The 13,364-nt window shown below is 40.7% G+C and overlaps 1 protein-coding gene across 1 annotated transcript; it reads left to right on the top strand.

Moving 5' to 3' along the window:
• The first annotated feature begins 637 nt into the window (after positions 1 to 637).
• On the top strand, positions 638 to 9,662 carry LOC142349795 (leucine--tRNA ligase, cytoplasmic-like). Its single transcript, XM_075401567.1, has 2 exons — positions 638 to 1,275; positions 6,574 to 9,662. Exons 1-2 carry the CDS (start codon positions 650 to 652, stop codon positions 9,530 to 9,532), a joined length of 3,585 nt encoding a protein of 1,194 aa, XP_075257682.1. The 5' UTR covers positions 638 to 649; the 3' UTR covers positions 9,533 to 9,662.
• The last annotated feature ends 3,702 nt before the right edge of the window (positions 9,663 to 13,364 follow it).

Here is a 13,364-nt window from a genome sequence, read left to right as displayed (position 1 = left end):
TATGCACATTTTTTGAGCTCATTAAGCATGGAAAAACAAGCGATTCACAAACGCCATTGTCCAGAAATTTGCTGTAGAAAGCGAAGGACAAGTGCAATACGCTCAGTTAGCGTAAGTGGTGAGACCTATGGCTGTTAAGCGAGGGGTATGGGTTCGAGCCCGATTCAGTGCGAAACAGAAAGCGTAACTTCTTTTAAACCTCATTCGTGTAAATGGTTTTCTTGTTATGGTTTTGCGGGCCTGTTAGTATATATGCAAAACAATCATTTTATGAACTGAATATGTCTCTAAAATATATGTGTCCAAGCTTGTCTTAAATACTGAGTATGTCTCCAAGCTTGTCTCTAAAATCGGGCCATTGGAGGCTTTCATGTAAGTGAAGTGAATTAATATTGGAGTTTAATGTTGATTGACTTTTTATCTAACCGATCTGCCTTTTCGTGCTCACGAATGGGGATAGGTGAATAAACGGCAATGAGTAGCTGTGGAGTTGTCTCCGATTTTCAAGGAGTGGGGTGCATCGAATCTAACGGGGAGGCATAAGCTCGAGAAGGTTCTTTTGGAAGCTTTGTGCACCACTCAAACAAACCTCAAGTCTTTAACGCTCTGCTGTAATTTCATCAACTTTAAATATTTTCTGTTACTATCAATGCATTTCAGATATATGACTGCGAAGCAATCCTTAGAGCGCAAGGGAACAGGGAAACTTGGTGTCTTGTTGGATATTGAGGAAAGTGTTCAGAAAAAGTGGTCAGAGTCGAAGATTTTTGAGTTGGATGCACCTGAAGATATTTCGAAGCCTAAGTACATGTGTACGTTTCCCTATCCGTACATGAACGGCGTTTTACATCTGGGACACGCCTTCACTGTTTCGAAATGTGAATTTGCAGCTGGTTTTGAGCGTCTGTTAGGCAAGAATGTTTTGTACCCTTTCGGCTTTCATTGTACGGGTATGCCAATAAAAGCTTGTGCCGATAAACTAGTGAAGGAGATGGAGCTGTATGGAAATCCACCATTATTTCCAGAATTTCAAGAAGTTAAAACTGAGAACAAATACGATATTCAAGCAGGAATCGCGAATATTGGTAAAGCGAAGAAGAGTAAGGTTCTTGCCAAAACAGGTGGTGTCAAGTATCAGTGGCAAATAATGAAGGCCATCGGAATTGCCGAATCTGAAATTCCAAAATTTGCTGATGAAAATTATTGGTTGCAGTACTTCCCTCCGATTGCGATGGCTGACTTGACACGAATGGGTTTGAAAGCCGACTGGAGAAGGTAACGACATTCAAACGATTACTTCCCAAATTTCCTGGAATGGGAGAATATTTACACGTGGGCGGCTTTTCGCCCAAACCGATTCGGAAATTTTCTACGCATCCTTGAAAAACAAGAGTGGCATTATATCAAAGCTCTTGAAACGTGGTTTTTTTTGCAGGAGCATATTTTTGTTTTTCTCAATAAAAAGTATGCATATTTACTGTGAGTTAAATTTTGACAGTTTAAGGGATATCTAATTTTTTCAGTTTATTTATTCCGATTGGTTTGAATTGATCTTATTATTTTTAATTGCTCTGGGACGACGTTTGAAGCAATTATTGTAAACGTTTTGGTCTTTTTACGACTCGAAGAGGAGTATTGAGATTCCACAGATTTTTTTAGCTGACGCAAGTTTGTTCATAACTTTTGTTTTTGCACTGACTTCTGTTTCAGAACTTTTACCTCTGTTTTCGAACATTGGGCTTTAGTGACAATAGCTTAGGTAAAATACAGAAATTAGCAACTCCTAAAAATATTAAGGTGAAAGGTTCATTACGAAAAGTTTTCTTCCCATAACAGTCTCTTCTCCCTATTCAAACTACAGACATCACCCACCTACCCCCAGTTTTTGAGTTTTTGATCTCCACAATTAGACATCTAATAATTGAAAAAAATACTACTGGTACTTTGAAGTTACTTTTTATTTGATAATTATGATTGAATAAAGATTTTTTGGTTTTTACCTGGTTTGGCAAAGCATTCTTCTGCAAGTTCCCGTGAGATTTCATTTTGCGGGAAAGAATTTTGGTTTCAACATTTACTTTGTCTTTCCATACGGTAAGTTAATTTACTTTTACAGCAATGCGAGTATTTTTTGGTGTGAAACCAACCAGAAACTAAAATGTACTTCTTTTGCAATAACTTCAAGCTTGCCACTAATTTTTCATTACTTTGTTCCCAACGTGTTCTGCAGGAAACGTTTGCGTTAGGTTTCTGTAGCAGATATTAGTCCTAATTTTTCAGGAAATTTATAAGATCATTCTTGTTTTCTAGTGATTTTTTCCAGTGCACTTCCAGTCCGATTTTTTTCCAGTGCACTTCTTAATTTTAATTTTTCCCGAGATTTCATTATGAAGATCTGCGGCAGCAGCTAATTTAGGTTGAAAGAAAGTTTCATTAGGTAATTGGTGTTTTAAGAAATGTCCTTTTCGGGGTTTTTGTTTCTATTTTTGTGCCTGATTGTAGTTGCTCGAGTCAAACCTTTTGAAGAATGTGGTTGCTCTTCGACTTCTCTCTTTAAAAACTGATTTCTGCAGTTATTAATTCAAGTTTTGTAGAGGACATAAGGTTAATCTAATTCGAGGTCAGTTGATCATAGTTTTATCTTTCTATGTAACGTCCGCCCGTTAATTGAGCTTTTGCTTCATCTATCAGTTGCCAGCTGGACTCCAGAATTGCACATACTGTGTTGACATCTCAAGGTTTAGAAATAGTTTAATGGTCTGCTCGCGCAGTTTTTTCGAAACATCGCAGATGACTTTTGTCCACGTTGGGGTCTCTTTCATGCATCTTTAGGTTTGGAAAGAAAACGTCGCCTAATATGGATTCTTTTATTGTAGAGCATGACTTAGATAATTCCAGAGTCTATATTTGACTTTGTTCCTTGTGAAAGTTTATATTAAATGCTTTGAGCAGGATTTCATCTATTCTCATCAGCCGTGTTAGGCAAAGCTTCTCATAAGATTCCGTTGCGCATGTATATAGAGCAGCAGAGAGGCATCAGTGCACGAAGCGTTTTTTTGTTGCTTTGTTTTTTTTTCTGTTATTCACCTCATTCTTTTTTATTTCAGTCTGATGTAGCTATGAAATCAACACATTCGAAATCTAATCCTCATTGTTGACCTTGAGTCTCCTATCGTTATTGGTAGCTATGCAATCAACATAGCCGAGTTTCCTATCGTTATCGGAAATCATAACCATTTCTTTGCTATTTCCTTGTTTCAATCTGATTCCGCATATGGAAATTTTTCCTTGGACTGCGTTTCTGGTTGTAGCTATAACAACCTAAGGCTTTTGAAAATGATTGTCTGATTTTTTATAACTCTTATGATGTGAATTGCAGTTGTACGTCATATAGATATTATTAATCTTGGGATCCAAAAAGCATAATTAGTTTTTTTAAAAAAATAGTTCCTATTCTCCTTGTACTATTCTAATTGTAGCTGGACTTGCTTTTCTAATTTTAAAATCAGCTGAGAACTTCCAAGAAGTGTTTTTAATAGCCGCGAAGCGATAGCGGCTATTATTGGGGACATCGTGGTTTTTTTTAACTCGTCGTCTCCATCGATGATTCTTGGAATTGACTTTTTCAATGACTTCAGTGATTTTTACTGCTTTGCAGTTATAATTTCTGTACGTGACGTCATTTCTGCTTTTAGGTCAATTGCGTGACCCACATCACTCGAAAAATATGACTTCTGAACTCATATGCCCTAATTCTTTAGTATTAGTCTTAAGTTTTTGATTTCGAATATCAATTCTGAAAAAGCTCTCTACATAATGAGATGCTAAAAATATAACCAGCAGCAGAGGTGCTTTTAGCTCTGTTCAATCTGTCCATGTCCAGCGCTCAGTGCCCGACATCCTGGCAACGCGCAACGATAATACCTATCCTGAAAAAAGGGAAACCAGCCCGCAATCCTCAGTCATACAGGCCAGTTTCGCTCACAAGCGCTGTGGCTAAGCTAATGGAGCGACTGGTGGAAGCCAGGATGAGATACTTCCTGGAAAAGCGGAATGTCCCGGCCCCTGCCAGGCAGGTTTCCGAGCGGGTAGGTCGACGGAAGAACAACTCAGTCTGCCAGGATGCCTTCTACAATCTGGAGCAAACGCTGCCGAGGAGGACTGTCCTCTGCCTTCTGGACTTTAGCAGAGCGTATGACCGGGTTTGGAGAGTAGCCCTGTACCATAAGCTATTGACCATGGAGGTGCCCGGATGCTTTGTGAAATGGGTGCGTTCCTTCCTATCAGACAGGATGTCAAATGTGAAGTAGAACTGCTCGACGAGCAAAACCAGGGTATTCAGAGAAGGACTACCTCAGGCGTCAGTGTTAGCCCCCTCCTGTGGCTTGTGTATTGCAATGACATCCACGAAGCAGTCACCCTAGACGCTCCGAAAGCCGAGCTGAGCCTGTTTGCCGATGACTCAGCACTTACAGCTGACGGAAGAAACGAGGAATGCAGCAAGAAGCTCCAGCCGGCTCTGGATGCGGTGGCATCGTGGTGCAGAAAATGGAAGGTCTCGCTTAGCCCTGAGAAGTGCTGTCAGCTGCTGTTCTCACTGGACCCAAAAGACTCCAATGGCAAGAAAAGCGCGGACGTCAGTATTTGTGGCCACAAACTCGAATACAGCAAGAACCCTGTGTTCGTGGGGCTGGCACTGGATGGACAGCTCAACCTCACGGCACACGCCGAGCGGGTGAAGCAGACCATGAAGAACAGAAGACAAGGATTAAGTATGCTAACCGGCTGGTCGACAGGAGCATCCAAGAATGCTCTGCGGACTGCATATATTGGCACAGTGAGGGCTGCCGCGGACTACGGGTCAGCAGTTTGGATGAACATGGCCTCTGCCAGTACCCGAAGCTCAATTGAGCAACATCAGACTATCTGTGCCAGAATAGTATCTGGTTGCATAAGGCCCACGCGAACCAGAGCGCTATTGGCCATTGCCAACCTACCACCATTGAAAAACATCGCCTAACAAAGGGCAGCCGCTCTGAGAGAAAGAGTGCTACGACTACCAGAAGGCACACCAGCCAGAGATACTGCCCTCAGAAAGGTCAAACCGAGGCTAAAAAGCCGAGCTCATGAGGGCTACCTGAGAAAAGTCAGCCAAGGAGAAGAGCAGCCGGACGCAGACGATGATGTGCTCAGACCATTCCGAGGATGCTGGCGAAGAATAGCCGAGGAAACTGCATCAGCTAGCGAGCTGGACAAACTAGGAAGAGTCCACCTGGAAAACACTCTAGCATGCCCCTGGGAGACCACGGACGGTGACATATCCTTTGACATGTCCGTCGCCGAATTATGTTCAAGAGGAACGAATCAGAGGAGTCCAGGAAAAGAGCAGCAGAGCCACTTCTGGAAAGCGCGCTCAATTGTGGCATCAGAGTGTTCACGGACGGAGCTGTCGTAGAGGCAACTGGCAATGGAGGAGCAGCAGCAGTGATCCAGACCAGAGTGGAAGAAAGGATCGTACAAAAGGCCGCCGGAGTGTTCTGTTCCTCGGACCTACCTGAAATGACAGCAATTGATGCCGCGGTGGAAATTTGCCTGCAATTAGGTGAAGAACATGGAAACAACATCAGCCTCTTAAACGATTCTATGTCATCGCTGCAGACTCTACAACAAAGTCCCGCCAGCCAGGATAGCGAAATGGGTGTCCCGATTTGGAGGAAGCTGAGCCAGCTGAAGATCCCGATCAGGCTCAACTGGATCCCTGCCCACTGTGGAATTGATGGAAATGAGCGTGCGGACAAAGCGGCAGGCGCAGCATGTGCTCTCCCCCAGCGAGAAGTGGATAAACCGTTACAAACAGCCCTGGCAGTACTGAAGCGAGAACGAAAGAAGGACAAGGAGTCGTTCCGGGAATACGCTCGCTTCTCCAACAAACAAGAAGAAACAAGACTGGAGCGAGCCGATAGAGTCACAGTGAACCAGTTCCGAGCCGGAGCCTCCTCGGTTAGCAAGGCCACCCTGTACATAATAGGGAAAACAGAAGACGACGCGTGTACCTTCTGCGGAGAAGAAGAGACCGAAAAACATATTCTACAGGATTGTCCAAGAACCGTACAAGCAGTGGTCGACTTAGTGGGTCTGATGGAGGTGGACCTGCTTGAGAATCCCAAAATGCTACTGCAACTACTAAAGAAGACAGTGCATGCAAATGCACGGACTATATCACCCAAGGATGGGTGAAACGCCGCTGAAACGAGAAGAAGAAAAAGTTCTCTTAGGGCGTTTACCTTTTAGACCGTATGTGTCATAAAATTGACAGTGCGGTTATAACCCAAAAGTCTACTGGTCTATTAAAGGACTGGTGGTCGATCTGTCTATCTTATCTCTTTAGTTGTTTCAATTCATGGAAGGCCACAATCGTCTATCGCGGCTATTTTCCGGCAATCTGCCGGCTATGCTAATCAATAGATTCAGTTTGAAAAAATAGATCGTAAAGTAAAAGTGGAAATCTAACAACACCCCCCCCCAAAAAAAATTGATAATGCTGATGGCCCCAAAAGGTCTAATGTGTTTCAGGTCTTTCATTACTACCGATGTCAATCCGTATTACGACAGCTTTGTTAGATGGCAATTTCTCAAGTTACAAGAGCGTAAGAAAATCAAGTTTGGAAAACGGTACACTGTATTCTCGCCTAAAGACAACCAACCCTGTATGGATCATGACAGACAAACAGGTGAAGGCGTTGGTCCACTTGAATATACGCTGATCAAAATACAACTGATTGACTTGGTTCCATCGTTGAATGAAGGATTGAGAAAGCGCAAACTGGGCAATTCAAAGGTGTTTCTAGTTGCTGCAACTTTGCGTCCCGAAACGATGTACGGTCAGACAAATTGTTGGCTGCATCCTGATATTACCTACAGTGCGTATCTTACCAAAGATGGGGAAGTCTGGATTAGCACTGCAAGGTCGGCTAGGAATATGGCGTATCAGGAAATGTTTAAAGACTTCTCTGTTGATAAAATATGCGATGTGAAAGGCCAGGAGTTGATGGGGAAGGCAATCAAAGCGCCTTTGACATCTTATGAAAAGGTGTTCATACTTCCGATGATGACCATCAAGGAGGACAAGGGTACTGGTGTTGTGACTAGTGTTCCCTCTGATTCGCCGGACGATTACATGGCGCTAAAGGATTTGAAAAAGAAACCAGCATTCCGAGAGAAATTTGGACTGTCTGATGAAGCTGTTTTGCCGTTTGAGCCGATTCCCATCATCGACATTCCTGGATTAGGTGACTTGGCAGCGGTTACTGTTAGTGACCAGATGAAGATACAATCGCAAAATGATAGCGACAAATTGACGGACGCGAAAAAAGAAGTGTATATGAAGGGATTTTATGAAGGCGTTCTTAAGGTCGGTGATTTTGCTGGTCAAAGTGTCCAGAAGGCGAAGAAGCTTGTTCAGCAACAAATGATTGATCAGAATCTGGCTGTTAAATACATGGAGTGTGAGAGCAACGTCATTTCAAGGTCAAATGACGTTTGTGTGGTAGCCCTTTGCGATCAATGGTACCTGGATTATGGTGAAGAGACATGGAAACAGAAAGTTCGAGATGAATGCTTACCGAATGTGAATACATTTTCGCAAGAAGTTAACAACAACTTTGTTCAAACTCTTGATTGGTTGCAGGAGCATGCTTGTTGCCGTACGTACGGTTTGGGATCGCGTCTTCCTTGGGACGAAACCTGGTTGATTGAATCTCTCTCAGACTCCACAATTTACAACGCTTATTACACTGTCGCCCATTTGCTACAAGGAGACTTGAATGGTTCCGTCCCTGGTTTGCTAAAAATTAAACCCGAAGAGGTAACACCTGATGTTTGGGACTATATATTCTTCAATGACGCTCCTAAGCCAAAATCGTCAATCTCAGATGAAAAACTTTCCAAATTACGCCATGAGTTTAGGTACTGGTACCCTGTGGATATGCGTGCATCCGGGAAAGACTTGATTCCCAACCATCTAACTTACTATTTGTATAACCATGTTGCTATTTGGCCCAAAGAACCCAAAATGTGGCCACAAAGCATCCACGCTAACGGTCATCTTCTGATCAATAATGAGAAAATGTCGAAATCCACCGGAAACTTTATGACTTTGAGCGAAAGTATTACTAAGTTTTCGGCCGATGGAATGCGATTGGCTCTTGCAGATGCGGGAGATAACATCGAGGACGCAAATTTCCTGGAAAAAGTAGCTGACACGGCAATTTTAAGAATTTTTACGTTCGTCGAATGGGTTCGGGAGTTTGTTGAGGACGAGGGAGAAGTTACTCGAGACGGCCCCGATGACGAGCTCTTTTGTGACCGAGTGTTTGCTAACGAGATGGACTCTCTGATAAACCAGACGAAAGAACACTATGTCAAAATGAACTACAAAGATGCTCTCAGAACCGCATTTTTCGAGTTTCAGGCCTGTCGAGATCGATACAGAGAGCTGAGCCTGGGCAAGTTACACAAAGGTCTGACCAAACGGTTTATCAAAAATCAGGTTCTGATTCTTTCACCTATTTGTCCTCATATCTGTGAACATATTTGGAGTTTTGTTGGCGAAAAGGGATCCATATTGAACGCGTTGTGGCCTGAAACCCAACAGGTTGACGAGGTTTTGATAAAAAGTTGCCAATATCTTCTGGACGCGGCGCATGATTTCCGATTGTGGCATCAATCTCAAAGCAACCCCAAGCCCCCAAAAGGGGTCAAACCTCAGGACATGCCAAAAGAAAAACTAACTCATGGAACCATCTACGTTGCCGAAAAGTTTCCAGAATGGCAGGATTCTATTATCAGCGCTTTGAAAGATCTCTATATTGGAAATAGCAATGAGTTCCCAGCCAATAATATTGTTGCAGATAAGATCAAAAAGCTTAACTTGTCCAACAAATACGCCAAAAAGAGCATGCCTTTTGCGCAGAAGGTAAAAGCCGACGTGCAAGCTCAAGGTGTTTCGGTATTTGAACAGTCAAGCCAATTCTCCGAAACTGAGATTCTGTCGAACAACAAAGATTACTTAAAGCAGACTTTGAATTTGGAAGAAATTGAGATTGTCCCTGCTCGTGAGGCACCCAGTGACAAAATTCGAGATGAGTGCTGTCCACTCAAACCGATGTCAAATTTCTACGCGGCACCTCATGTTTTAGTGGAATTTATAAATCCACAGCCCTGCAGTGGTTATTTCAGTGTGAAAGTTCCAGTCTATCAGAGTGATTCTCTCCTAAAGGTGAAAAAACGAATTATGCGAGCGTCGAAGATTAAGAGCGAAAGTTCTTTGTCAATTTACAGATACGAGGATCCCATTGGAGGTCCATTGACAATTCCTGTTCTTGAAGAGCCTTTGAAAGGAAAAGTAAAATGTGAGGACTCGTGTGAGTTTCGAACCGACTTCGAAAAGAAAGTTGTTCATGTGGCAAATGCTGGATCAGGTGACTGCTTCGCTAATAATGTCTTGATCTATTACGTTGATCTTGCTGTGTAAATATATGAATTTGTATTCCTTAAAGCTATAATTGATTGGAATCGGGCATTGCTTGCAATCTGTGATTTGTGCTATTGGTGATCCCTGACTGTCAATTGAATTATGCTGTAATTAAATGCTTTTAAATTGTTTTTTATGAGGATGATGTATACTGGGATGGTATGCAAAGTTAAACAAGAGCCATAGTTTGAGTTTCGTTGCTCAATCAAACCAACTGATAATTTTGTATCAGTCTCAGCTTCGTCACTTTCATGATTTTGTGTTTCACTCCGGATGTATGTTGTTTAGGATAATAATGGTTGCGTTATTTTTCAATTGCTCTCAAACAAAGTTTGTAGCAATCATATTAGTCCTGTGGTCTTCTTTATGGGTTTTTTTGCGCAACCGATTTTTCGTCTGACCCATTTGACTTTTCGTCCTCACAAACACGATAAACAGGTAGCGCTCGGAGGGCATAGCATAAGTGGCTTACTAGCTCTCTTAGAGTTACCCCTTTCTAGTCTCTAAGTATCCGATTCACGAAAACTGTTTTGAGGAGACAATTTTAGTGAGCGGTTCTTAGTCTGAACCCCGTGAGTCACCCTCTGCCCTACACCACGTTCATCCTCCTGCACCCTGGTGATTTGGACCCCCGCTCGTCCAGCTATCGCACAATCCTACCCTTCCCCCATCGCTCCCCCCATTGCTTAACCGCCCCCTTTCACTCAGCTCACCCCCCAATGCTAGCTTCCCTAACCGCCAGCTGGCGACAACCGATCGCCCGTCGTTTGAGAGCAATTTTTAAAAGATTTCCCAACGGTGACAATTCCTTGAATTTTTTTAATACACTCGTTGAATAAAGTAAACGTAAATAGCAGTTTTACATGGTAAACTGCGTGTTTGAGTAGCCAATTTTAGTCAACATAACTGTGACCGTTTCTTTCATATCAAGCTACGCATAACCATTAGAAGTTTAATAGATCTATTTTTGGATAAACTGACAAGTTTACTTTGTAGGAAATACAGATAGAAGTTGAACAGTTTTCAAAAGCAGGTGTTTTTTTTAGTCCTATGTACAATCTGTTCAACTTGCTCATACCCGATATTGCAGAATTTTGCATTTTGAATTCAACAACTATATGAGCAAGTTGAATGATTTCACGTGGGACTCACAATACAGCTGCATTTGAAGATTTGACCAACTTCTATTTAGAATTATTCTGTAAATAAATTTGTCTCTTTATCTAAAAATAGATCTATTAAACTTCTGATGATTATGCGTCGATTGATATAAAATCGAAATGATATGCCCAGGGCTATGTTGACTAATATTGTCTTCTGAAAGAGACACATAACAATGTAAATTTGCATTCTGTGGGTTTTTTTGTCATTGAGTGTTGATCTCGAAGTTTGAGGCAATTATTGTAATCCTTTTTTATGCAAAATTTTTGTTTGACATCTTTAACTTTTTGCGTGATTTTTACGCCCTTGATATTTCGTGTTTTGTTGGATCTTAATTTTCTTTCACACTTTTAAGCAATTCAACTCAAGTGGTGACAGTTTACTACTATATTTCAATTGAAAATTGCGCTAAAATTGGCAATTTTTCATTTTGAATACGAGTGATACTCGTATATAATAACTACCTCCCTCCTCCATCGACAGAAGCAAGTTGCAATAAATTAGCTACCTCCCTCCTCCATCGACAGAAGCAAGTTGCAATAAATTAGGGCTCGCATTAGTTCGGGAGCAGTTTTTCTGTCATCATTCGGTTGTAACCTGAAGTCAATTGTAAGCACTCTTCCAGGTGTCAACTGAGCTTTTTCCCGACACAAAATCTTCCAGCCCGTAATTAAAATTTCTTTTGCAAAATTTTTATTATTAACGCATTTCTTATTTAGAAACCGCGTTTTTGGAGTTCAATTTTTTGAGATAAATATTAAAAATAGTTAAAAAATATATATAAATAAATTAAAAAGTTAATAACAGAATTTTGAAAAAAATTGTTCCCGCGAAGTCAAGGGGAGAAACAAGGAAAACTTCTGTGACCAGAAATTAATGAAAATTTCAAGTTTTTTCATTAAAACAGTTCATAAAGGGGTTCGTACATAAGAACGCGTCGACCTGGTCAGTAGTTGCTTTATTTGGGAAAAGCGGTGTTGGTTGAATAAGGCCTGAAAAAAATTAATAGTTTTAATGATCTTACCTTCAATGAACATAAAGAACTATTTGCATTATCAAAATCAGAATCTAGAGAAAATGGTAAACTCTTCAAAAGGAGTCATTAATTGATCAGATGCTACTGCTGGCGGTAAAATGGCTATAATTGAAAAATTTTAAGAGCTAAATTTTGGTGATTTTTCTCCAAATTGTGTTATAATGTTAAGGCATGAAATGTTAAGAGACTGGTGAAGTTATCAAGCAGCTGCTGCGAGCTGGAAAGTTTAGAAGTGAGCAGGCATTTATGTTTTGTGTTTTTTATTTAAGATTGTGAAGGTTTTTAATTGCTCTCCAATAAAGTTTGTAGCAATTTCATTGGTCGCGCTGGTTTTATTGCGATTTTTGCTAGATCGTATGACTGTAGAATTTTAGTGTTCTGTTTTTCCTTCTTGAGAAACGGGGTATAATGGTGTAGCCAGTGGGAATTAAGTTTTTGCGGAGTTCTGTCCCGGGTTGAAGTTTCTTTGATTTCATACAAGGATCATATATGATTTCATACTGTCCATACTTGATTTCTTAGTACGATCCTTGTATGAAACCAAAGAAATCATATATGATCCTTGTATGATTACCAAGAAATCATATTTGATACTAGTACGAATACCAAGAATCATACATCTATTTTTTGAAAATCTTTACTCATTTATGTTTTTTTGTTTTTATTCGGTAGGGCATCACATATATGATATCCCGGCATCACATTGTGATCCGCCATAAGACCCTAACGTACAATATAAATTGCATGTTGGGCACAAAATAAAAGAGTAAGTCCAAACAAATAACAAAATTTTCGACATACTCTGAAGCCAGTTTATACTTATAAATGCTCATTTATAAAAAAAAATTAATCAAGAAAAAATGCAAATCACGTCAAATTCGTTTTCTGAATACGTTTAAACCACAATGTTCTTCTTTTAGCGCACACAAAGAATCAAATGTGGATTGCAAATGCGATATAATAATTTAATAAGTCCTCTGACTACATTATACGAGAATTTGTGGCACCAGTCAATGTATTTTGTGTCATATATGACCTTGTATGAAATCCAAGAAATTTTCTCAGCTTCAATGGAAAATCAAAACTATACAGTTTTTAGTCTTTGAACTTTTTTGTATGATCCTTGTATGATTTCTAGGAAATCATATAAGATCCTTGTATGACTACCAAGAATTCATACAAATCATATATGACCTAGTATGGTTACTAAGAATCATATATGACCTAGTACAAAATCAAAGAAAGTTGTATGATCGGTGACCCGGGGTTAGAGCCTTGGTTGTCACTAAGTATGTGATTCATAAAAATTGTTGAAGAGGTAAATTCACGGTGTGAAGGGTGTTTCTTAATCTGACCGCCCCTAGCCGGCTTCTACGAACCCTTCTTGCTTGCTCCGTTCCTTGTTGCCCTCCAAGCCTTGTAGGCATAAATTCACAGTGTAAAAGAGAACTTTGGAAACGTCTGCCTCCATTATGTCACTCGTTAGTTGGTTAATAATTGCTCTCAAACGAAGTTTGTAGGAATTGTATTAGTCCTGGTAGTCTTTCTTTTGCGATTTTTCGTACTATTCAGTTTTCTGCTCGAAAACGGGATAAGCTAAGTTTTATGCGGGTCACCGAAAAAGACATACTTTTT

Source organism: Convolutriloba macropyga, chromosome 11, assembly GCF_964194025.1.
Source record: "Convolutriloba macropyga chromosome 11, txConMacr16.3, whole genome shotgun sequence".
Taxonomy (NCBI): domain Eukaryota; kingdom Metazoa; phylum Xenacoelomorpha; order Acoela; family Convolutidae; genus Convolutriloba; species Convolutriloba macropyga.
Note: the sequence above shows the minus strand (reverse complement) of the source record. Positions and strands in the feature narration are given on the sequence as shown.